Genomic DNA, 24972 nt, shown 5'->3' with positions numbered 1-24972 from the left:
TAGGGTCTTGCCAAAGTACTCATTTTCAATCTTGAACTCATTCTGTAGGTCAGGTAGGCCTTGAATTTGTGAACTTCCTGTCTCATCCTGAGTAGTTGAGACTGCAGTTGGTCAAGGTCAGGCTTAACTTTCCTGCTCTCTCATGCAAATCATCTGTGGAGCCTCCAAAGGGTCTGAGGTTGGCAGCTGACAGTGAACAGTTGCCCAAGGCCACTATTAGTCTGCTGGGTCCAAGTCAGGTTACAGGCATGTCAGTAACCCTAGATACTTGGAGGCAGAGGCAGGAGGATCACCCAGAGTTCCAGGCCCGCCTGGGCTATAACCGTGTCTCCATAAAGTCGTGGCTCAAGGATTAGAATGTGAAGCTGGGGATGGCTCAGATGGTAAAGAGTTTGAGCAGACCTACATTCCATCCCTAGCTCCCATATGAAAAAGAAATAGCCAGGTGTGCTGCCTACCCTAATCAATGAGAGACTGGTCTCAAAGGAAGTTACAGTATCCTGGAGGAGGATGACACCCGAGGCTGCCCTCTGGCCTCTCACCATGCTCGCAAACTCCCGCCCCGCATATGCATACATGACCATTAAAAAGATTTTAAAAGAACCCAAAGTTTAGTCAGGGTTGTGTCTTTTAAGTGCTAGGGCTATTTGTTTTGTCTCTATTCCCATTAGCTTGACCACGACGTAAAATTACCAATTGTGCTGTAGACTGCATTTCTTTCTTAGAGAAAATACCAAGTCCCTACAAGCAGGGATTATTTTAGTTTTCTGAATGTGCACGGGTAACTGGAGGCACGCTATAGTCGGTGGAACGTAAAGGGACATGTGGTGCTCAGCCTATAAGCGTCACTGTCCTTACGCAGGGAGCTGCATAACAGGCAGGGTGACGCCTTCAATCTCAGGGCGACAGCCATCAGTCGCAAGGCTAAGCCGAGCCCCGCCCACCTCTGTGCGTGCGCACCAGCCTCCCTCAGGCCCCGCCCCCGTCCTAGTGTGGTTACCGCCTCCGTCCAGGTAGGGGTGGCATGCGAGGGAGGGGCGCCAGTGAGGGCGGGACCGGAGGGCAATCCTGGGGCCTTGGGGCTCCCCTGACTTCCGACTGCGGAGGAGGCTGTCCCTGTAACTGCCCTTCCGGCATGGCGACAGTTCCACAGGCTAGGGACAGCGGGTCGTGCAGACGCCGCGCCCTCGTGCCTGCAGCGCTCTGTTACCGCGGCTCTCCTGCTCCTGTCCCTGGGACCCGCAGTTCCCAGGCTGGAGTCGGGTGTCCCGGGTGGCTTGAGGACACTGGGTGCAGGGCAGGTGCTGATCAGCGCCGCCTGCCCATCCTGACAGGCCAACCCTGGACCGCCAAAGCGAGGGGCCTCCCGAGGCTGCGTGCGGCTCCCTCGCGCCCACTCCTTCTGCTCCAGCGGTCTCGCAGCCGAGCGGAAAGCCGCGGTGACATGCTACGGTGCTCACACCCCCGCGGGACCGAAGCCTGACTGATGTCGCAGGGTAATAGGGACCCAGAGGCAGTTCCGAGGGCTCTCACCCTGAACCCTTAGCTCGCCTTCTCCATGTCACAGTGAACTGAGGGGTTTGCCCCCCGCTAAAATTCTGCAACTACTGCATCCAGCTTAGCTACCTCTTATCCACTGTTGTGCTTTGCACATTTCAGTGACCGAGGCGAGCCGCAGTGGGAAAATGAAATGGGAAATTCCATAAATAAACCATTAATAGACTTTAAGAAACTTTTATTATGGTGTATTGCTATACTTGTTTTATTAATTTCTTACCAGGCCTAATTTATATATTTAAGTTTTATCATTGTGTGTGTAAGGGAAGTGTATACACTGTTCACTATGACCACCACGAGGGGGTCATAGAATGTTTCCCACGATAAAGGGAATACCTATTAGCAAAGTTATAGCCCATTGTGTGCTAAGCATTGGGGCCAGTCAGCTCTAGAAGGCTCAAGTGGGGTTTTTAGGGTCCTGATTGAAAGAGACTGGGTGAAAAACCAATCTAGCGCCTTTCACGATGCCTGGCAACCTGGAACCCTCATTGAACCTGAGTGAATGAGAAAGTTCATTGACTAAGGGAGCAAGGCTGTACTGGGCTCAGCTCTCTCATCCTACCCCTGCCTCCCCTGGGCTCAGGCAGACAAAACTAATTAGGCTGAACCTTTAATCACCGCTGGTTTCACAGGCAAGAAGACATGGGAGAGGAGGGAAAGGCAGAAGTTGTGGGGACAGGCACGCCTCCCTCGGGGACCCCCTCCTCCCCCAGTTTGGCTTTCAGTAATCCACTCTTTTCTGGTCTCTCTCAGGACACTGGGTTCCCTAGTTGCTGCCCCAGGCTTAATGATTGTCCAGAAGGCGGCTATAAAGAGCCTGGGTGGAGGAGGGAGCAGAAAAACAGAGCTCAGCAGATCTGGGCACCAAGAGAGCTGCAAGCAGGAGCAGTCAAGAGGCTGTGCTCAGAAGCACTGTGACCTGGCCTGCTGGGCCCGCTGCTTCTACCATGGCGGCCCAGGGCTATGGCTATTATCGCGCGGTCATCTTCGCAGCCATGTTTGGGGGCTACAGCCTGTACTACTTTAACCGCAAAACCTTCTCCTTCGTCATGCCATCCTTGGTGGAAGAGATTGCTCTGGACAAGGACGATTTGGGTAAGCCTACCCTGGGAGGGCAGGGTAGTGGGCCGTGGGATATGCTGTTTGGAGTGTGGTGTGTATAAGCATGAAGTCAGTCAAGCATGTGCCACGTACAGAGGCTGAGCTCCATGTGCATGGGTGTGGGTGAAGAAGGACTGAGGCTAGCTGGTTATCTGGTGTGTATGCCTGTGACCCACATGTACTGGGGGAGGCACATTTAGGGGGGTTCTGTGGGTGCATGCTATACCTGCAGGTTAGTGAGCACTGGGAAGGCAGCACCCGTGATTTGATGTGGCCTGCCATGCTCCCTCCAGGAGGAATAAGATCTTTCACTCTAGAGCCCTTCCCTCCACGTTCAGACATGGTGGGGCAAAAGCACTTCTTGGGGCCTTCAGTTGGCATTCAGGGTGAGGTGGGAAATGCAAATTCCAGGGAGGAAAACATCACCCTTCTAGTTCAGACAGCTGCAGATAGAATTATCCGAGAGGCTGAGAAGTCCCAAGTCAGCCTGGGCCTGTATACATGGCTCAGCAGGCAGGACAGTGTCAAATCTGCAGCACGGGTCCTGCTGTTGCTCCGGGAAGGAACCCCTTTCACCCTGTCCCTAACTGCTCAGGTGGCCTGTCCCCTGCTCCCCTTCGCTGCAGGGCTCATCACCAGCAGCCAGTCGGCAGCCTATGCCATCAGCAAGTTTGTGAGTGGGGTGCTATCTGATCAGATGAGCGCTCGCTGGCTCTTCTCCTCTGGGCTGCTCCTCGTCGGTCTGGTCAACGTAGTCTTCTCGTGGAGCTCCACAGTGCCAGTCTTTGCTGCTCTCTGGTTTCTTAATGGCCTGGCACAGGGGCTGGGCTGGCCCCCCTGTGGGAAGATCCTGAGGAAGGTGAGTGCATCCCACAAGCCTGTCTGGAGCGGCAGAGGGTACCTAATGAGAACTTGGGAACACCCTTTCCTTACCCACCCCGTTCACCCCAACCCACAGCAGGTTTCTTAGGAGGTCTCTGCCAGCTCCTGCCGCTTGTCAGGATATTTTAGGAGACTGAGAGTGGTGGGATCGGGTGGCAGATGGGGGAATCGGCTCTGCCAAGTAGAAGCACTCTACCCCTCATCCCTGTAATTGGAGTCTCTGGGTCTGTGCACTTGAGCTATTCTCTCAATGTGGACTGTAAGCCAGGTACCTATTCTGCCCGCTTCTGTCACAGTGGTTTGAGCCATCCCAGTTTGGCACTTGGTGGGCTGTGTTGTCGACCAGCATGAACCTGGCTGGAGGTTTGGGACCTATCTTGGCCACGATTCTTGCCCAGAGCTACAGCTGGCGCAGCACCCTGGCCCTGTCTGGGGCACTCTGCGTGGTTGTCTCTGTCCTCTGCCTGCTGCTCATCCACAATGAACCTGCTGATGTTGGACTCCGAAATCTGGACCCTACCCCCTCCAAGGGCAAAAAGGGTGAGCCTCTGCCAAGCTGACCCCTAAGACACCTTCATTCACCCTTTACTTGGTACCATTTTGTTCCGATTAGCTTAAGCCTTGCACTGTGCTTGTCAAAGGACGCAGGCGAAGGAATGGCAATGGAGTGTGGGGAAGGAAAATTCCACCCTTAAGTCAAAGCCAGCACATCCTGGGCCTTCTCTGGCAGCACAGACCTCTCTGTTCTGGATGACACCTCAAGTGGTTTGGGTGCCTTCTCTCCATACTAGTCCTCAGTTTCTCTATCATTTGCTGAGGCCTTCGCAGCAGGGTAGAGAGGGTTTGAAAGGTTACCCGTCACATACGTCCCGGTGGTGCCCAGACTCTAGCCATGCAGCTGGTTAAAATGGTGGTGGTGGTGATCCGGGAGCGGCAGGCCAGCAGGAGCAGAGCCTAAATCCCGTTTGGCCTCTTCCTACCTCCAGGTTCATCCAAGGAGGACAGCACCCTACAGGATCTGCTGCTGTCCCCCTATCTCTGGGTGCTCTCCACTGGCTACCTTGTAGTCTTTGGAGTAAAGACCTGCTGTACAGACTGGGGCCAGTTCTTCCTTATCCAGGAGAGAGGGCAGTCTGCCCTTGTGGGTAAGATGAGTGTCTGGACAGGGGAGGGGATGAACAACAGGAGCCAATGCAGATGGGATATCTATCCAGGTTCTGCTTTTGTTTATCCGCTGACTCCTTCCCTGAGGCTGGGCACCCTTGGAGGTGCGTCTCTGTATCTTGGGATAACCTCAGTAGGGAAACATCTTCTCATTCTCTTGCCTTCCGTCTCCCCACAATTCTCCATGCAGGTAGTTCCTACATGAGTGCCCTGGAGGTTGGAGGCCTCGTGGGCAGCATTGCAGCCGGCTATCTGTCAGACCGGGCCATGGCCAAGGTGAGTCAGCAGAAGAGAGGCCCTTTGCATCTCCCTTGCATGGCTGGACTACCTAATGGAGGGATGGGAGTCCTGGCGTGTGGGCCACACAACAGAAGTTGTGTGAGACAGGAATGACCCCAGGCTTCTCTTATCTGCTTGAGATGTGGAGATAAGACAGGTGGGAAAAGTTTTAACTGATGGCAAAGACAACTAGAATCTATCAGTAGGCTTCTCCTCGGCCCCAAGAAAACTAGGGGTGCAGTGGACTAGGCGCAGCTCCCTAGCACGTGTCCCATGCCTGCCCCAAGGTGGAGGAAGGGATGTTGTGGAATTTGGCCTCAGATCACCAAGCAGCTCCCAGGGCCTCCCAGGGCTGTCTGGGGCCAAGAACTGTGACAGATTGCCAAAGACCTGTCAGCAATAGCCCTGCTGTGTCAGAGTCCAGGGGTGGGGGTGTTTTGCCTTGCTCAGAGGGCCTGATATGGCTGGCACTGTACCCGTAGGCAGGGCTGTCTATGTATGGGAACCCTCGTCATGGCCTGTTGCTGTTCATGATGGCTGGCATGGCAGCATCCATGTTCCTCTTCCGGGTAACGGTGACCAGTGACTCACCCAAGGTAAATATAAAGAACCTGGCAAGCTGCAAGGTACAAGGAGAGAAAGTAGGACTCTCTCCCCTGGCCAGCTCCTCCTCCCTGTGCAGTTTGCTTATACCTTACTTTCTCTCTGGCACTTTGTGTCCCCCTCCACTCTGGGCCTGGTTTTCTTCTCTTTCCTCTGCTCTCTAGGACGTTGCTTTCTGGACTCCTGCTCTCCATCCTCTGGCTGAGCTCACGGGCTTTACGGAGCACGAGGTGCCTTAAAGATATCTCTGGTTTTCCTCCTGGTCTGTCTCACTTTTGTCTCACCCCTGTCTTGCCCCTAACCAGCCCAGCTTGTACAAATTCTGAAACAGCCAACAGCCAACTCAGGAGGGATGACTCTTACCTCCCCTGCCCCGTCCACCTGGGCCCCTGGGGCTGGCTCACTACCCTCTGTATCACCAGCTGTATTGGGAGTGGGGTGAGGATGGCTGCTGACCATGGCTTGACTAAGGGCTAGGCACTCTTTTCTCCTTAGGCAATTGTGGGCACTAATTCTCAATGCCACCTCTCCCTGCCCTTGCAGATCTGGATCCTGGTGTTGGGAGCTGTGTTTGGTTTCTCTTCTTACGGCCCCATTGCCTTGTTTGGAGTCATAGCCAATGAGAGTGCACCTCCCAACTTGTGTGGCACCTCTCATGCCATTGTGGGACTCATGGCAAATGGTAAGTGGTACTTTCTGGAATAGCTGCCTCCTGGCACTGCCTTGCTCAGGCTTGCTAGAGACAGAACTGCCTACCTGTTTTAGCCTTACCTGTGGCTCAGGTTCTTCTCTCTTCCCAACAGTGGGCGGATTTCTGGCTGGGTTACCCTTCAGCACCATCGCCAAGCACTACAGCTGGAGCACAGCCTTCTGGGTGGCAGAAGTGGTTTGTATAGCCAGCACAGTTGTCTTCTTCTTGCTTCGAAATATCCGCACCAAGATGGGCCGAGTACCCAAGAAGGCAGAGTAAAGAGAGTACTCACTATGGAACATCCCCAACCTCAGCCTCCTTGGCAGGGCATGGAAAGGGAGAAGCTGCTCTGGTTAGCATAGAACCTCTCTGTGTCTACACTGTCTCCTTGGACCTCCCTGGTGCTGCAAGTTATCAGTGGCTAATAAGATCACAACTCCCCATCCTACGCTCTATTTAAATGATGTTTTGTTTTTAGACTCCACCAGCTTCTCTTTCTACCTTCTAGCAGTCAGACAACTCCTGCATTCAGGGTGTTTCCTGTCCTTCCTTTCCTAGGTTCTGCCCTGTCCCCATCTCCTAGCGAGATGAACCTGTCTCTGCAGCCGCAGAACATTAATGCCTGTGCTTTCTGTTGTACCCCAAGGCTTCTTGGCAGGGGGCAAAGTTATTGCCAATACCTCAGTCCCCAAGGGAAAAAAGGAAGCCACCAGTCTCACCAATACCCTGGGACAAAACGGGGGAATATAGCGGGCAAGCCGACTTGTTACAGATTAATAAAACTAGATTTGATACTAAACAGTCAGTGGCTTATCCTTTCTTTTCTTCTTTTCTCTTTTTGGTTTTTTGAGACAGGGTTTCTCTGTGTAGCTTTGCGCTTTTCCTGGATCTCACTCTGTAGACCAGGCTGGCCTTGAACTCACAACGATCCACCTGCCTCTGCCTCCCAGAGTGCTGGGATTAAAGGTGTGTGCCACCACCGCTCGGCTGGTTTATCCTTTCAAAAGGAAATGTAAGCTAGACACAGCTTTCCTCGAGAAAGTTTAACTAATTAATTTATTTATATTTAAGATTTATCTATTATGTATACAGTGTTCTGCCTGCATGTATGTCTGCAGGCCAGAAGAGGGCACCAGCTCTCATTATAGATGTGAGCCACCATGTGGTTGCTAGGAATTGACCTCTGGAAGAGCAGCCAGTGCTCTTAACCTCTGAGCCATCTCTCCAGCCCCCAGGAAAGTATTATCAGTAACTGCTCTTTCCACCCGCAAAGGGAAAGATTTTTCTCTGAAGTGAGACAAGAGAAGTATAAATGTTGAGTACAAGCTCAACATTCAGCTGAACACTGTACACTTTTGGGTTACAGGCAGGTTAAATGACTTGATGGAGGGAGGTCAGAAAGCATGAATCCAAACTCAGGCCATTAGTAACTGGCTTGAGGGCTTTGAAGCACAAGTATTTGGTAATTTGCTAAATTCTGTCTGTAATAGGATGCGCATCCTAGGGTAGAGTGCATACTGAGATAACACTTAGTTTGATTCTAAGTGCTAATAAGTGCTCCATCCTCCACCACCACCACACATGAGGCTCCCAGGAAACCAGCAATTCTGGGACTGCGTGTAGGGCAGAGTCAAACTATGATGTTAGCTAATGAACATCAATTTGTTCTGTTTTCTACTAGCAGACGGTACCTCACCTTTGCAGACCGCCCTTACCATTTCTGCCTTCCCCTCCCATGCCTTTCTCCCAAACCACGAGTTAGGACAGCAAACGCTAGAACAAAGGAATGTTTATTATAGCATTGCTAAGCCAGCTTCCTCCATAAATAAATCTGTACAGAGTAGGACTGTGATATATACAGAAGGGCAGAGAACATGGCGTTCTAGCCCAGGATCCATCCCCGTCTCCAGGCTCAGTGTTCTCCCATTTTCAAGTACATTAACAAGGCTACTGCCATGGGGTCCTCACTGGAGTGGAAATAGCAAAGCCCTCTGCAGCATGTCTCAGGGGGTTCATTCCAGGTTCAGCCTAGGACCCAGGTCCAAAAGTGCCAGCCTTCTCTGCCACCTCTAGAGCTAGCTTCAGGTTCTGGTCAAACAGCTCACATCTAGGCCAGACCCAGAAGACAAAAAATTGTGAGGTCTGAGCCTCCTGCCACAAAGGGTAGAGGGAGAATCAGTGGAAACTATTTGAAGAACATGAAGCACCAGGAAGCCCTGTGTTCTCAAGATAAACAGAGCTGGTAACTGTTGTCCGTACCTCAAGTGACTTAGGAGACAAGGTTCTGACGGCGTCGGGGAGTGGGGATACCTACCTGATAGGCATTTCCAAGGAGTAGAATGGATTCTTGAGGGCAAAGTCTGAGTAAATCTCATAAATTTTTCGGAGAAGAGAATCTATTCCAGCTTGCCTAGGATCTGCCAGGACCACAAACTTGATCCCTGGAGAAAGGCCAGGAATGGTTGGTTACCCAAGGACAGAGAACACAGCAGATACAGACCGTCCTGTGTTTCTGGTGCCCTTTCAGTTTTGTGAAGTACTACCATAAGCCCATCTTTACTCTGTCCCTATTGCCCCATCAAGCAGCTAACAGAGCAGGCTAGACATGAAGTGACTTCACTGTCACCAGGTGACTGAATGACCGGACTGGGGGTCTAAATGCCATTTGTAGTCTTGGAATCCCTCAGCAGAAACAGGACAAGCAGAAGACAAAACTCTGGCAGTTCAGTTATCAGCATCAAGGAGTGAAGAGACAATAAGCAGGATCCAAAGGCCATGTCTATTTGGCTTTCAAATTTTATTTGGAACAGCACATTCCAAAATGTGTGAAATCTAACATTAATGTGGATTTTATCCAAACCCAAGATAACCAGGGTTGAGCACATTGGGTGACATAAACAAAATCAGCCTCTGATTAAATATTGGCTTTGGATTCGCAAAACAAACGGATGTGTTTGTACAACTGTCCCTGGAAAACCTGACACCATCCCTGTCCTTATTTACCAAAGCTTTCTCTAGTCAATCCCTTGGTCCAATCTACCCCATCTATCCCTATGACCTCTGCAGGCACATACCTGTCAGTGTTTGGAAGCAGTGCAGTTTGAATGTGTCTGTCTCCAGCATCTCAATGCCTGAACTTCCCTGTTCCGGAGACAGCTGGGAACCAATGGCAAAGAGCCTGTATACAGGAGAGGTAAAGTTGGGAATGTACCAGACAATGTGAGGAAAAAGTGCTCCTCAAACTTTCCCACTCAAGTACCTAATCTGAGGAGTTCACTCTACAGCCTGGGACAGTCAGGAGAAATACTGGGCACTACCTAGCAGCAGTGTCAAAATTTCTTTCACATTCATGAGCCTTCTGAATACACTGTACACTCCCCTAAGATTTATTTAATTTTTAAAATTTTATTTATGATCTCCCGTCTTGTCACTCAAGTTATCTGATGACAGTGAAATCACTTCATCTCTAGCCTCCCCTATAGGCTGCTTTATGTAGCAATAAGGACAAAATAAAGATGGGCTTATGGTGGTTGAGTGTTTTGGTCTGTAGGCATGTCTGTATACCACGTGTGTGCCTGGTACCCAGAGAGGCCAAAAAAAGGCATCAAATCCCTTGGAACTGGAGTTACAGTTGTGAGCCACCATGTGGATGCTGGTTGTCCGGGAGAGCAGCAAGCACTGGGTCATCTCTCCAGCCCCAATCTGAAACATTTTACACGAAAAATGTTAGCGAAAGCCAACATGTTAGGGAATAGTGCATACCTTCTTAGTCCATGGCTATGCCTATGTCAACCCACCTCGCACCACAGGAAGTCTTTTAATGTCTATTTAACTCAATTACCTAGCCGGGCAGTGGTGGTGCACGCCTTTATTCCACACACACACCTGGGTGGCAGAGACAGGCGGATTTCTGTGAGTTGGAGGCCAGACTGGTCTACAGATCAAGTTCTAGGGGTAGCCAGGGCTACACAGAAAAACCTCGTCCAGAAAAAAGAAAGTTACCTTATGTTAAAGAAACTAGAGCTAACAGGAGAGAAGCTGAGTTAGGCAAGATTAAACTACTTCAAACCTAGATATAGTCTATGAGTTATCTCCCCATGACACCAGAACTCGGCCTTAAGAGGTACAAAATGATTGTCACTACACAGAAAACACTTTAGACATCCTAGAGGTAGTTGCTGGGGAGTAAAAGTTTAAGGGGGGCGGGGGGAGCGGACTTACGAGTGGAACATGGATGCCAGCATAAGCTTCTCGTTAGAGGTAAGGCGGGGCCGGCCGAATCGGATGGACACCGGGTAATTTGCAGGGTTACCGAGATACTCCAGCACTTCCTTCCCGTCGGCCGTGTACTTGCCGTTCACATCCATGCCATTGATGGCCAGCACTGCGTGGCCCACTACAGGAGAGAGGCTAAGGATCAGAGACGCTCCTGTCCACTGGCCGCTCCCCCTTTCCACCCAGCCATTCCCAGTCCCGCACCTTCCCACCAGCCCCACTTCCGCAGAGCCGGTCCCGCCCTCGAGCCCAGCCCACCCCGGATGCCGTCGCGCTGGCCGAAAGCGACCAGCACCCGCTCGTCGTGCAGTTTCAGCAACAGGTCCAGAGGGTAACTGAAAGTTTTCTCGGCCTCAGCCCGTGGCGAGTAACTGTCCCACTGGTAGATCAGGCCGCCGGCTTTGTTAACCACGTACACACTAAAAATCGCCATCGCTGCGCCGCCCCGGGTGAAGGCGCTATAACACGGCCTCTTCCGGTCGTTCCAGCCCCGGAACTGGAGTCATAGCCCCGCCTCTGCTCCGCCCCTTCCCCGCCTGAAGCGCACGCGCAGACCAAGCCCACAGACTTCGAAGAAACGAATTTCTGGGAACTGGTCGACTGTGTGTTTCTCAGAGCCGGAGAAGAGCCTGAGTGGCTGTCGGGTGATTGGCAGCTGGGTCCAGCCACTCACAACCAGCGCCTAGGGGGCGTGGCTCGCAGGCTGGAAGCCACTCCCCCCATTCCGTCTCTCGCCGGCGGGCGAGGCGGAGTTTGAGCGTGGCCCCACCTCTTGCCCCGGAAGTACTTTCTCGAGGCTGAGGTTTCTGGGACTGTTGCCGAGCCGCGCTTCCTTTTTTGTCCCGACATCTTAGGGAGGCTGCCGTGGTTGTCGCCTGTCTCCGAGCTTCATCATGGTGAGGCTCGCGAGTGTTGAGCAGCAGGGATCAGAGGGCCGAGCGGTGCTGGGGGCCGGGGAAGGGGACGCTGCCCGGAGCGGTTCGTGCGGGGCTGCGTCCGGGGCTGCCGCGGGCACTGCCTCCATGTGCTCGGGCGCCGCCGCCGCCGCCGCCATGGGTGGGAGGGATACACCAATCGGGGAGACGGGGGCCACCCCATGACCTGCCTGCACTCCGCTCTCTTCCCCTAGCCGCCCAAGGATGACAAGAAGAAGAAGGATGCCGGAAAGTCGGCCAAAAAAGACAAGGACCCAGTAAATAAGTCTGGTGGCAAGGCCAAAAAGAAGGTAGGAAGGGGGTAGCCATTTGTAATAAAGGAGGATTCTGGGGGACCTTTCGGGAACCTGTGCTGTGATTTATTTTTTTTCTTCAGATCGTGAATCATATTGTTGACTTTGTTCCTATCTTGTCGTTATTTCAAGAATGCGGTTGTATTCCTTCAAAACAGTGGTCCTCGACTTTCCGTATGCAGCAACCCCTTAATACAATTCCTCATGTTGTGGTGACCCCCAACCATAAAATTATTTCGTTGCCACCTCATAATTGAGGGGTTTTGTGTAACAGCCCTGGCTGTCCTAGAACTTGATATGTAGACCAGGCTGGTGTGGAACTCCGATCCTTATGCCTCCTGCCTCCGGAGTGCTGGGATTAGAGACGTGGGTCGCCTCCCCCCGGCGTAATTTTGCTATCGTTAAGAATAAAAATGTAGAGAAGCCCTGTCTTGAAAAATGCCCACCCCCACCCCCCCAAAAAAAACCCATAATGTAAATTTTTGCTATGCGAACCCTAAGTTGAGAACCACTTCTTTAAGGGGGGGGGGATGAGTATAAAGTCTTTGTTTCAAATTACAACATTCTAACAGGTGCTGTCGAATTTTTTGTTATCAGGCTGTGTTACTTAGTTTGAAGTCTTTAACTTACCTGAGATGATAACGAGGGGTTTCTCAGATTCGTGGTATTTGGGAAAGGATAGTTCTGCCAGAATTCCTGACTAGTGCTCTTTTCTTTTACTTGTTCTAACGAGCAGAAGTGGTCCAAAGGCAAAGTTCGGGACAAGCTCAACAATCTGGTCCTGTTTGACAAAGCTACATACGACAAACTCTGTAAGGAGGTTCCCAACTACAAGCTCATCACTCCAGCTGTGGTCTCTGAGAGACTGAAGATTCGAGGTTCTTTGGCCAGGGCAGCCCTTCAGGAGCTACTTAGTAAAGGTAAAAGATAATGGCCTATGTTCTGTGGAGTGGGTTTTCTTGTTGGTAGCATAACCAGGAAAGCTTTTTTTTAAACATTTTTTTTTTTTCTTGGTTTTTCGAGACAGGGTTTCTCTGTGTAGCTTTGCTCCTTTCCTGGAACTCACTTGGTAGCCCAGGCTGGCCTCGAACTCACAGAGATCCGCCTGGTTCTGCTGGGATTAAAGGTGTGCGCCACCACCGCCCAGCAACATACATATTTTTTGAGATAGAGTTTCTCTGTGTTGGCTCTCCTGGAATGCCTTTGGCTTCAAACTCAGATCTGCCTGCATCTGCCTCCAGTGCTATAATTAAAGGCTTGCACCACCATGCCCTGCTGGGTTATTGATAGGGTTTTTCTGTGTAGCTTTGGAGCCTGTCCTGGAACTCACTCTGTAGCCCAGGCTGGCCTCAAACTCACAGAGATCTGCCTGCCTCTGCCTCCCGAGGGCTGGGATTAACGGCCATGTGCCACCACCGCCTGCCTCTGTTGACTGGGTCTTAGGTGTCAAGGTTGGCCTTGAATTCCTGACCTTTTCTGCTTCGCGGGTATTGGGATTAAAGGCAAGCACCAATATGCCGTTAGGGATATGATGTCACTGTGTAGCCCAGGGAAATTATCCTCCTACCTCATGTTTTAGTTATAGTAATTTTTATTAAATACACCGACTGAAGTGGTGGGGCTGGGTGTTGTAGTTTTAGTTAAATCACAAATATAGGGCTGGAGAGATGGCTCAGATGTTAAGAGCACTGGCTGCCCTTCCAGAGGTCCTGAGTTCAATTCCCAGCAACCACATGGTGGCTCACAACCATCTGTAGTGAGATCTGGTGCCCTCTTCTGGCTTGCAGGCATACATGCAGGCATAACATTGTATAAATAATAAATAAAAATCTTAAAAAAAATCACAAATATAAAGTGAACTGTGGTCTTGTACCACGGAGGTAGTAGCCCATTACATTCATGCTAAGGGTCTGGAAGATTACATTAGCATAGAGGTACATGTCATAGGGAGCCTGATGCAGTGACTTAATCCCAACACTTCTTAGGCAGAGACAGGAGAATCGGCCGGGAGCTCTCAGGCCAGCTAGCCTAGTGTAGTGCTGTGCAGTAGCAGGAGAGCTCCTGCCTCAACGGGGTGGAAGGAGAAAATTGATTCCTGATAGTTGACTTCCCACACACTGGTATTTTGTTTGCACTCAGACATAGTGAATCCTAAAAGCAGTTCACACTTGTGATCCCAGCATATTGAAGGTTCAAAGGATCCCAATTCCCAGGCCAGCTTGGGCTACAGAGAAAAACCCTCTTTCAAATATCACCCTAAGAACTTAGGGTCCAATTGCTAAGTAATTTTCTTTGGGAAAGAAACTGGAAAGGATCTGCTATAAAAATCATGGCCTTGGGGCTGGGGAGATGGCTCAAAACCCTGTTAAAGCAGTTCCAGGAGGCCTTCTCAGATATTGGGCACACACATTCATGCAGGCAAACCTTCAAGCACAAAATTTAAAAACCTTACCCTTTCTCCCTAGGACTTATCAAGCTGGTTTCAAAGCACAGAGCCCAAGTAATTTACACCAGAAACACAAAGGGTGGAGATGCCCCAGCTGCTGGCGAAGATGCTTGAACAGGTGAGAACCTGAGGTCTCTGGGTGTTCAAATATTGGGTACTCCCCCGTTGTGATACCCTGAATTGACTTTAATTCTCCTCTCGTTTTCAGGTTCAATCAGCTGTACATTTGGAAAAATAAAACTTTATTAAATCAAATGAGTGGGTGTTTCTGTTTCTTAAGAAAGGCAACTGGAAAGGATTGGTTTTAGGAATAATAGTTGGAATGGGTTTGTTGGCCATGAGATTGAAAGAGAATTGGGTTGGCCACCTTCAGCTTTTTCCTTTACGTGACTGCTTGTTTCTTGTTGCGGCTTCCGTTTTGAATTGATGCCTAAAAAGAAATAAAGACTCAGCAAGATTAATAGAAAATACTAGGAGGTGGCTGATTGGAGTCTGGACACATACCTGGACTGCCAGCGTCGTCCATTATTCCAGACTCTGCCAAAAGAGGGCAGCCAGCCTGCACTGGTGTTGGAGCTGTGGTCAAAGTTGGCCCCAACTCGCTCTGGGGGGAGTTTCTTCAGTTTCTGTTTTTCCTCTGCAAACGGGAAATGTGTTGACCTGGCTGATCTCTGCACATAGGTGGATCTCTTGACACACGCTATTGTACTGTAGCCAGCTTAGGAAATGGCATGGAATAGGAAGGTAGTGTGCTTACTTTCTTTAAGAAATTCTTCATAGGAAGGGCCTATTGGTAGGTTCCCAGAGCTGTGTTCCTCCTCTTGAATCATCCACGGAGGCACAGCACCTAGAATAAGCAAAGCCCTTTACTATGGAGCATGCTTCAGCCAGGAGTGCTGAAAAATAAAAACCTGGGTTTCTGGAGTCAGAGGCCTGGGAGTAATTAATTAAAACCATATTTTCTGGTGCCTTTTTTCCCCTCCATTTTATGTGTATCAGTATTTTCCTGTGGTTGTGTCTGCAGAGATCCCAAGAGGGGTTGCATACCTGGAATTAGGGTTCTGGGTGTTCGTTTGGTTGTTTGGAGACGGTTTCTGTGTGTGTAGCTTTGCGCCTTTCCTGGAACTCACTTGGTAGCCCAGGCTGGCCTCAAACTCACAAGAGATCGCCTGCCTCTGCCTCCTGAGTGCTGGGATTACGGGCATGCGCCACCCCCCCCCCTTTTTTTTTTTTTTTTTATAATGACAATTTATTGCCAATAAAAGCCTTTAATAACTCATTTTTCCTGTTTCAGTAGGACCTTATTCTTTCTGGTGAAAATCCAGTCATAGCATCTCATTAAAAATAAAATTATTTTGAAATAAGTATATAAAATAAATAGCGTATACATTTTATAAATAGATTGTCCTTATGCACAGTACCCATGCTTACATTTTAATATCATTTCCTTACTACCTACCCCATCCCTCCCACTTCGGTGGCAAGAAAACTGCATGTCAGGACGAATGAGAGCTGCAGAGCCAGGGCAGGACGGCTTGCAGCAGGGCTGGAGCCCCGAGGGGTGGCCAAAGGACACTTTCCCAAAGCTCTGTAGGTAGCATCTGTGGCAGATTCCTTGGTCTGCTATGTGAGGTACTGGCTATTGAACCTAGGTCCTAAATTCTGCCTTGAGAGGAGCGGCTAGCCTGGTCTATAGAGCAGGTTCCAGGACAGCCCTGGCATTACGATCCTGTTTAAAGAGAGACAAGCTGGTGGTGGTGGCACATGCTTTCAGAAGGACCTCTTAAGAGTGTAAAGGTATTTGTAAGTGTATGCTGAACTCTCAAGGTTAGTGTTAACTACACTGCTTGAAGGATTACAGAAGTTCCACTTCAACAGCTAAGCACTTGGTGCAGTTAATATTTTTAAGTCACTTTGTGTAGCAGTAGCTGATTTTTCTTTTCCCCGAGACAGGGTTTCTCTGTGTAGCTTTGCACCTTTTCCTGGAGCTCACTTGGTAGCCCAGGCTGGCCTCGAACTCACAGAGATCCGCCTGGCTCTGCCTCCCGAGTGCTGGGATTAAAGGCGTGAATGAGAGCTGCAGAGCCTGGGCAGGACGGCTCATTTTCATTTGGCTAATAGACAGTAGTTTTGGTTGACTTTATTCCTTTTGGAGCTGGTTTCACTATATAGTTCAAGCTGACTTCAAAATCAAGACCTTGCTGCCTCAGCTTCCAAAGTGCTGGAGTTCCAGGTTTCTCTGTTGCTGTTTGTTTGGCTGTGGTGTCAAACACCTTTAATTACAGCACTGGGGAGGCAGCAGGCAGATCTCTGAGCTCCAGGACAGGCTCCAAAGGTACCCAGAGAAAACAAACAAAAGCCACTGAAATAAGCTTGGTTTCAGCTAGTGTGGCTAGTCCGTGAGCCCTTAAGACAGTGCTAGGGTCATGCCTGGCTTTGGTATAGGTGCTGGGGATTGGAGGCTGGGTCCTCAGGCTTGCACAGCAATACGTTTACTGAACCATTTCTTAGCTATTGCAAGTTTTGATCTATTCTGGATACAAATTCTTGGCTGTCCTGGAACTCTGTAGACCAGGCTGGCCCCGAACTCCAAGATCTGCCTGCCTCTGCATCCCGAGTGCTGGGAATAAAGGTGTGGGCCACCACCGCCCTGGCAAAATAGGCTATGTGTGGTTTTTTTTTTTTTTTTTTTTTAAGGCTTTATCTAAAAAGCAAATAGCAGACAGGTCAGACAGGGCCTATGTCTAATCCCAGCACTTGAGAAGTTGTTGCAGGAGCTCAGGGCCAGCAGGAGCTCAGGGTTAACCTGTCTCCAAACAGCTGGGCTTGGTGGTGCACACCTACAACCCCAGCACTCAGGAGGCAGAGTCACACAGATCTCTGGAGTTCCAGGCCATCCTCAGTCATGGCTACAAATTGAGACCCTGTCTCAACAACAGAAACCCCTAAAATTATCTTGCAGACATAGAAATAGTGCTCAGAAACTTACCTGAGTGAATGTTACCAACTCCAGGTGTATCCTGTGGTGAAAATAAGATACGAGATGAGGAAACTGAGGTACAGTACTCAAAGCTAGAGACAGCAAACTTTATGGAAGGGAACGCAACTTCTGACAAGCTACTTCAGTGACTCCAGTCACTGGAAACAGTCCCAAGGTGGGACTGAGGTAGACAGGAGGTCAAATCGGTCAATAAAGTCACACAGCAATATGGGAAATAGAAGGGGGTGCTAGGATTTAACAGCAGGGTGGTAGGACATAATTTCAGATGCCTGCAGGGGGACCCTATATCAAGAGCATGTTGTTAGGCTGTTATGATCACCCTGGAAGGTTGCAATGGAGTCCAGGAACACTACCACAGAAGGGTATAGTAAGGGAGAACCAAGAGGAGCTGCAGATGGCTAGAACACGTAGAAAAGCCAAAACAGCTGAGGGGACCTGAGTGGTCAGTGACCGCTTCCGGCTTGCTTGTCCATTGCACCTGTACCTGATGGCCAATGAATGTCAGGTGCTGTCCTGTCTCCATCCAGTCGAGCTCTGGAACACGTTGCAGGTCCAGGTGTGATACCTGCTGTGAGCTGGAGGCTACATGGCTGAAAGACAGGGGAGCCAGGCTGGCAGATGAGGTCCTTGAACAGGGAGGACGGCAAAGGTCAGAGCTGTTCCCGTTTTCCGGCATCCAACTCAAGAGGTTCCCTGACAACTTACCCATTGGTTGCTTTCCAGCCTCCAGATGCCGAAGAGCCCTCTTCTGGATCTGGCTCTGCCTGAGGCTGAGTTTGATTCAGGAAAAATAAATGTGTCTAAGGTGCTTAAGAGCCTGCCTGGGCCATGCCCCCATACTCCAGACCCCAGTATCTTATGGAGGATATTGCCCATTTTGCCAACTCCCAGCCCTGCCCACATCTCCACTGAGGTGCCCTGCCCCAGTGGACAGGGAAGGGAATTGAGGCGTATGGACTTGTGACCCATTCTCTGAGAAGAGCTGACAGTTGAAATGCTGGACCGGGGGAAGCCAGGCATCAGTGGATTTGGATACTGCTCTGGGTCCTCGGAGGGAAACCAACCTCTAAGACAGATCGGACCACTTCCTGCCGACTCTGTTCTACCTCACGGATCTGAGCGGCCATCTGTGGAAGAAAGAATGCTTGAGGTGGTTCAGGATCACGGGGAGAGGTCCTTTTCAGAGGCTTTCTTCCTACCTCTTACCTCTTTAATCACCTCGTCCTCTTTTTCTTCGTAAGAATCCAAGCCCTTCACCATGGATTTCTTAAACCTAAAAATAAAAGAATTATAAAAATACTGGAGGCTGGGCGGTGGTGGCGCACGCCTTTGATCCCAGCACTTGGGAAGCAGAGGCAGGCCGATCTCTGTGGGTTCGAAGTCAGCCTGGTGAATTTCAAGACAGCCAGGGCTATACAGAGAAACCCTGTCTCAGGGAGGAAAAAAAAAACACAAAACAAAACTGGAAAGAGATAAATTAGCCTAGAACTCCAGCCCCACTAGTTGTAAAGTATACTACAGCAGAGAGTTTTTAATTCTGAGGGGAAAAAATTGAGACAGTCTGATTGTATAGCTTAGACTAGCACAGAACTCCCACCTCAGCCAGTTATGTGCTGAGATTAGAGAGAGGAACCACCATGCTCAGTTTACACAACTGGTCAAATGAGCACCTGCACCTCTCCCCTGGGTACGCTGGTAACACTGCTAAGCTCCACGATTCACCATTTATTTTCTTTTTAAAGACTTTTAGTTTATTTTTATTTATTTATTTATTTATTTATTTATTTATTTATTTATTTATTTATTTATTTATTTTGGTTGTTCAAGACAAGGTTTCTCTGTGTAGCCCTGCCTGTCCTGGAACTCACTCTGTAGACCAGGCTGGCCTTGAACTCAGGGATCTGCCTGCCTCTGCCTCCCGGGTATTGGGATTAAAGGCATGCACCACCGGTGCCCCGCAGATTTTTTATTTTTATGAGTGTGTGTGTTTTGCCTGCATATATATCTGTACACCACATGCATGTCTAGTTTCCTTGGAGACCAAAAGAGAGTGTTGGATCTCTTGGAGCTAGAGTTCTAGGTGGTTGTGAGTTTCACAAGTAGTGGGTGCTGAAAACTGAGCTCAAGTCTTCTGCAAAATTCGCAAGTTCTCTTAACCGCTGAGCCATCCTCTCCAGGCCCTGCAGTTGTCCTGTAGTGGATTCAGGCTAACAGTTTCTGACAGGAATATTACACTGCTCACCTCCATTGTTTATCAGAAGGCACATGAACTGCCAGCACTTAGCCTGTTACCAATGCCAGTCTTGACCACTTAGCCTTTATGCCTAAAGAGTTCACAAGATACTTTCCTAGTTAAATCCCTCCACTTTTTACATGCCACAGTGAAAACTCTGGTCCCCAACAACATATTTGTATTTGTCTTATACTACAATACTTAAAAAGTGAGGGAGATGCCTCAGTGGTTAAGAGTGGCTGCTCTTCTATAGAACTCGGGTTTGATTCCCAGCACCCACATAGTGGCTCACAGAGACGCTAACTCCAGTTCCAGGGGAGCTAATGCTGTCTTCCAGCTTTAGAGGGCATCAGGCACACAAATGGTAAGCAGACACGCATGCTAGTAGAAACCAGCATACATAACTGTTGTAAAAAAGCACATGCTGTCTACCAGTAGGCTCTTAGTTCTCAGCATCCATGCTGGGCAGCTGGCAACCACCTGTAACTCCAGACCTAGGGGGATTTGACTCTCTGACCTCCTTGTGCAGTAGCGTGCACGTACCCAACAGACATAGACACACACATATATATACACAAACACAAAATAATAATCCTTTTTTTTGTGTGTGTGGTTTTTCAAGACAGGACAGGGTTTCTCTGTGTAGCTTTGGAGCCTGTCCTGAAACTCTGTAGACCAACCAGGCTGGCCTCGAACTCACATAGATCTGCCTGCCTCTGCCTCCCAAGTGCTGGGATTAAAGGGGTGTGCTACCACTGCACAGACTTTTTTTTTTTTAATAGTACCACTATTGGCTTGGAGAGTTGGCTCTTGGAAGTTAAGAGCACATACCATTCTCCATTCTTACATACAGCACAAGTTCAGTTTCTTACACACATGTGGGACTGCTCACAACTGCCTATAACCCCAGCTCCAGGAAACCATCTCTCTGGCCTCCAAGGACACCTGCATTCACACACCATCTCTCCCCTCCCCAACATTATTAAAAATAAGGGCTGGAGAGATGGCTCAGAGGTTAAGAACACTCGATGTTCTTGGGGAGGATCTGGTTTTGGTTTTTCATACCCACATGGTGGCTCACAACTGTGTAACTCCAGTTCTAGGGCATCTGACATTGTCTTCTGGCCTCTGTAGGCACTGCATGTTCATAGCATACATACATACATACAATACAGCCAAATACCCCCTACACATAAAATAAAAGTCTTAACTAATACCAGCATTGAGAAAGTGAAGACAAGAAGATCTTGAGTTTGAGGCCAGCATGGATTATATAGTGAGATCCTGTCTCAAAACAAGCAAGGCTAGGCAATCCTCCTGTGTGCACCTATAATCTGCATTTGGGTGTTCTTTTACACCTTGCTTTTTTTTTTTTTTTCTCTTACTTAGAAGAGTAAGTCAAATGTGGTAACACACGCCTTTAGACCCAGCACTTGGGTGGCAGAGGCAGGCAGATCTCTGTGAGTTCAAAGCCAACCTGATCTACATAGTGAATTCCAGGACTACATAAAGAAACCTTGTCTCTGGGGCTGGAGAGATGGCTCAGTGGTTAAGAGCACTGGCTGCTCTTTCAGAGGACCTGGGTTCAATTCCCAGCACCCACATGGCAGCTCACAACTGCCTGTAACTCCAATTCCAGGGGATCTGACACCTTCACACCAATGCACATAAAATAAATTTAAATAAATTATTTAAAAAAAAAAAGAAAAGAAACCCTGTCTCCTGAAAACAAAAGAATTCATCATTACCCTCAATAGTAAGTTTCTATATATCTTCATTCACTAATCAAAGATCCTATCCAGGAGGCTGGAGAGACAGCTCAGAGGTTAAAAGCACTAGCTGCTCTTCAGAGACCCAGGTTTAAAGTGACACATGGCAGCTCACAACTGTCTGTGACTCCAGTTCCAGAGGACCAGAGGCCCTCTTCTGACCTCTGAGGCCAGCAATCCTCTTGTCTCAGCCTTCCAAACAGCAGGGACTCGAGGCCTAAGGCACCATACCCAGTCATCACATCTTTATGTGAACTTCTCAGGGGGCATATTAATAAAAAGTGCTGTGAAAACAGGTAACAATGAAATCCTTACTGGACTTCCCAATACATTTCCCTATTTTGGGTGTGTTGAGACACGTAGCTTGGGCTGTCCTGGAACTTGAGATCCTCCTGATTCAGCTGGGTACTGGAACTATGAGTCTGCACCAACATACTTGACTCTGAACTTCCCAAATTTGTTCTTGTTTTGAGATAAGGTCTCATTCTGTCCCAGGCTGGCTTTAAACTCTCAAGAATCCACTCTCAGCCTCCCTAGTCCTGGATACAGATGTGAACCATCACACTCCCTTGGAACTTTGCAATTTGAAGAAGCTTTTGTGCCTGACAAAGATCTGGAGAATTCACTTTGCTACTTCATCTCTTCTAACAGGTGACTTACCGTGCATAATCCTGGGGGGAGACCAGAAACTTCTCTTTCATCTGGGCGTTGGCCTTGTTCTCCCACCAGAATTTATTGGTGGCTTTCTTATGCTCTGGGCTGAGAATGAAGAGGAACAGTAATCTTAGCTAGACACTAAGACAGTACTGGGTATCAGAGCATGAGGTGAGTAACGCAGACCAGCATCTGGGTTGCTTCCTTGGACAAGGCAGAGAGAAGAATATTATTTATTATCAGCCTCTTCAAGATCTCAATCTCAGGATTCCTTTCCTTCAATAAAGTGTGAAATGGTGGGAAGAGGGCAAGTTGGCTTTGCTAACAAGACGAGGGTAGTGAATGCTAAGATCCCCCTACGTTCCAAGGTTGACAAGATAATTCCATCCATCCACCCCAATTAAATCACAAAAGCGACCTTCCTCTCCTCGGTTCTAACTTTCCACCCCACACGTGGGTACATCTCTGCGTGGGGGGGGGGAGGAGGGGGAAGGCGGGTGTTCCCCAGCTGTCACCTGGCCAGATGTTCCAGCAGACCCCCGTGCAGCACTGTCAGGTTTCCGTGGCTCAGGTGTTTTCGCACTTCGCAGCCACAGCACGGACACCAGCAGCACCGATCATGCTCGGGGACATAGCGCTCTACCTGGGCGGCACGGACGGCCTTGCGGGCAGCTTCCACCTGCAGGGCAGAAGCCAGCTAGGACCCTGAAACCACAGCCGGAGGGCCCCGGCTACCCTGCTCGCATCCCCGGCCTCCCCCAGCCTCGCGTCCGCACCTGCGGTAAAAGCCGCTCCAGGGCCCCCTTCAACTGCCGCTGGTGCTTGCGGCTGTAGACGTGTCCGCGACCACAGAAGAAAGTTTGGCGACACAGAGGACATCGCTGCGGTGGCGCCATAGACCCAGGACCCGCGATCACCTCCACCACCAGCCGGTTTGTCACCACCCACTGACCCCTGACGCACCCGGGGCGGAACGGGGCGGGGCGAGCCCGGGAGCTCTCGGGCTCCTCTAGAGGCCGTAGGCGCTACTGCAATCAGTTCTGCGGCTGCGCAGACTGTTCACTCCCTCGCCCCTCCCACGCGCCCGCAGAAAACCCGGCGGAATCGGTAGCATCCTAGATGTTCTGCGGCGTGTGAAAGGATTCCGTGAGGGTACAGGAGACAGGGTCCACGCCAGTCAGGACCTCAGACTACACACTCGCTAGGCGTTGACAAAGACCCCAGTTAGACAGCGTAACAAATCAGAACTGGTCATTAAGGGCGCACACCGTGTCCCCGAGCTCTGTGTTAACAACTTTACTGAATCCTCACATTGACGTTTTGTGGTTTGGCATTATTGGCATTTTACACGAGAGAAAGATTCGGCTTGGGAGAAATGAGGTCCTCTGAGGAAGGCTACAGAGATGTTAAGCAGCGGAGCCAGCACCTCCGGCTTCCCCGAAGACTCTGCAGGGGAACACGTGGTCTAAGCGATTGTGATCTAGTTACAGTCACCCCACAGGAGTGTTGACTTGCTGGTGATAATCCTTAATCTTTAAAAATGCTCCGAAGTAGAATATTCTTTGTAAACCAGCATTGGATTGGTAGTCTAATTCCTTAAACTTTAATGCTTAAAGTGAATCCTGCTCTAATGACCTTGCAAGAATTCTTGTATGTCGCTGGAGAGATGGCTCAGCGGCTGAGAGCACTGACTACTCTTCTAGAGGACCCTGGTTCAATTCCAAGCACCCACATGGCCGCTCACACCTGTCTGAAACTCCAGTTCTAGGGCTTCTGACACCCTCACACAAACATACATGCAGGCAAAATACCAATGAACATCAAATAAAAAGGGGGGGGGGGTTTCTCTTACGTCATATGTCACCCAAGGAATGTGTTTCCTCATTTGTTCCAAAGCTGCTCAAAGTAGTTTACACAGTCTGCCCCAATTACTATGAACTTCCTGGGCCTCTGCAATTTGGTTTATGAAATCATGAAATTATTATGCTACTCTCCACCACCAAGTGTCCATTTCCCCCTTGAACTTGGCTTGTGAAACAGAATCCAACATCTTTCTCTTTATGACTATAAACCCCAACCTCAGACTACTCTGTGAGGCTGAAATGGCTGTTTCCAGCCCTGGAAGAAGTAGGTAGCCAAGCTCCACCCTACAGAAAAACAACAACAAACAAACAAAAAACAAGATCAGGCCACAGAATCCCACCAGTTCCCAAGCTTGCCACAAGATCAGGGCACCCAGAAAAGCACCACCCCCCATAAAGCCTGCCTCCTGCTCAGTTCTTTACTGCTTCTCTTCTCACAGAGCAGAGGCAGCCATCTTCCATCCTCTTGTATCTTTCCCAATAAATCTCTTGCGTGAGGTTTGTTGTGTGGTGTGACTTGATGATATTCCTTGGATCCCGACTGCCAGATTACCTTTTCCTACAGAGCTCCAACACATTCACTGGTGAAATCTTTCCTCTTAGAGCTATAACACTTAACGGTGACTTGTCTCCCAGAGAATGAAACCACCAAGCTAAAGCCAGAAGGCACTCTCTCTCACTCAGTCCCATGGCCACCCAGTGAGTAAACTGTCTTATTCACTGGACTCCTGAGATGTTTTAAAACCACAGCAGACCTCTTTCACATCCTTTTCTTGCTCAGAGTCATGTCAAATCTGTTTTGTTTTGTGATTATTTTTTGAGAGAGGATCTGGTCATAGCATAGGCTGGTCTAACTCTTGCTGTGTTGCTGACAATGACCTTCAATCCTGACCTTTCTGCCTCCACTCTCAGATGCTGGGATTGTAGCTGTGCATCCCTGTTCCACCAGCCATGTGAGATCTCACTGGGTTCCAAGTATTTGATCTCTTCCTGCTTCATTCATTTACCCTCGGCAATCACCCTTAGAAAGTCTCCAAAACAACTTTCCTGATTATTTTAGTAACTAACAACTAAATTGCCTTCAGAGTAACCCCCGACCTCCCCTGCACCTCATTCAAAGCTTCCTACCAGGGGATTCTCAAATCTCTTGATTCATCCCCTTCCCCTCCCCGGCCTCTGTCTTTCTTCCAGGCAATATTCAATAGTCCTGTGGCTCCAATGCACTTT

General features: G+C 49.5%; 4 protein-coding genes across 8 annotated transcripts; 2 read left to right on the top strand and 2 right to left on the bottom strand.

Annotated features, from left to right (window-relative positions):
- The first annotated feature begins 930 nt into the window (after positions 1-930).
- Slc37a4 (solute carrier family 37 member 4) lies at positions 931-7076 on the top strand. 3 transcript variants are annotated; one of them, XM_028866364.2, is made up of 11 exons: positions 938-1013; positions 1335-1496; positions 2311-2652; positions 3285-3517; positions 3837-4080; positions 4527-4685; positions 4895-4980; positions 5466-5579; positions 5751-5816; positions 6130-6268; positions 6390-7076. In XM_028866364.2, the coding sequence occupies exons 3-11, from the start codon at positions 2505-2507 to the stop codon at positions 6554-6556; spliced, it is 1356 nt and encodes a 451-aa protein (XP_028722197.1). In that variant the 5' UTR covers positions 938-1013; positions 1335-1496; positions 2311-2504; the 3' UTR covers positions 6557-7076. The 3 variants fall into 3 exon arrangements, with proteins under 3 accessions (XP_028722198.1, XP_028722197.1, XP_028722199.1); XM_028866365.2 differs by lacking the exon at positions 1335-1496 and having other exon boundaries at positions 931-1013; XM_028866366.2 differs by lacking the exons at positions 938-1013; positions 5751-5816 and having other exon boundaries at positions 1131-1496.
- A 973-nt stretch (positions 7077-8049) lies between these two features.
- Positions 8050-11213, bottom strand: Trappc4 (trafficking protein particle complex 4). 2 transcript variants are annotated; one of them, XM_028866371.2, is made up of 5 exons: positions 10811-11213; positions 10499-10673; positions 9352-9455; positions 8592-8718; positions 8050-8384 (listed from the first exon to the last, which is right to left on the bottom strand). In XM_028866371.2, the coding sequence occupies exons 1-5, from the start codon at positions 10983-10985 to the stop codon at positions 8306-8308; spliced, it is 660 nt and encodes a 219-aa protein (XP_028722204.1). In that variant the 5' UTR covers positions 10986-11213; the 3' UTR covers positions 8050-8305. The 2 variants fall into 2 exon arrangements, with proteins under 2 accessions (XP_028722204.1, XP_037063459.1); XM_037207564.1 differs by having other exon boundaries at positions 10757-11065.
- Positions 11214-11337: 124 nt separating this feature from the next.
- Positions 11338-14481, top strand: Rps25 (ribosomal protein S25). Its single transcript, XM_028866372.2, has 5 exons — positions 11338-11448; positions 11682-11777; positions 12517-12700; positions 14246-14344; positions 14435-14481. Exons 1-4 carry the CDS (start codon positions 11446-11448, stop codon positions 14338-14340), a joined length of 378 nt encoding a protein of 125 aa, XP_028722205.1. The 5' UTR covers positions 11338-11445; the 3' UTR covers positions 14341-14344; positions 14435-14481.
- On the bottom strand, positions 14448-22857 carry Cenatac (centrosomal AT-AC splicing factor). Of its 2 annotated transcripts, none has more exons than XM_028866370.2 (11): positions 22660-22857; positions 22399-22562; positions 21890-21988; positions 18434-18500; positions 18292-18354; positions 17933-17997; positions 17712-17817; positions 17216-17246; positions 14984-15073; positions 14731-14863; positions 14448-14656 (listed from the first exon to the last, which is right to left on the bottom strand). In XM_028866370.2, exons 1-11 carry the CDS (start codon positions 22777-22779, stop codon positions 14596-14598), a joined length of 999 nt encoding a protein of 332 aa, XP_028722203.1. In that variant the 5' UTR covers positions 22780-22857; the 3' UTR covers positions 14448-14595. The 2 variants fall into 2 exon arrangements, with proteins under 2 accessions (XP_028722203.1, XP_028722200.1); XM_028866367.2 differs by having other exon boundaries at positions 17712-17853; positions 22660-22847.
- Between the last annotated feature and the right edge of the window lie 2115 nt (positions 22858-24972).

The sequence above is a fragment of the Peromyscus leucopus genome, chromosome 7, assembly GCF_004664715.2.
Source record: "Peromyscus leucopus breed LL Stock chromosome 7, UCI_PerLeu_2.1, whole genome shotgun sequence".
NCBI classification, from domain to species: domain Eukaryota; kingdom Metazoa; phylum Chordata; class Mammalia; order Rodentia; family Cricetidae; genus Peromyscus; species Peromyscus leucopus.
This window is presented reverse-complemented; position numbering and strand designations above follow the sequence as displayed.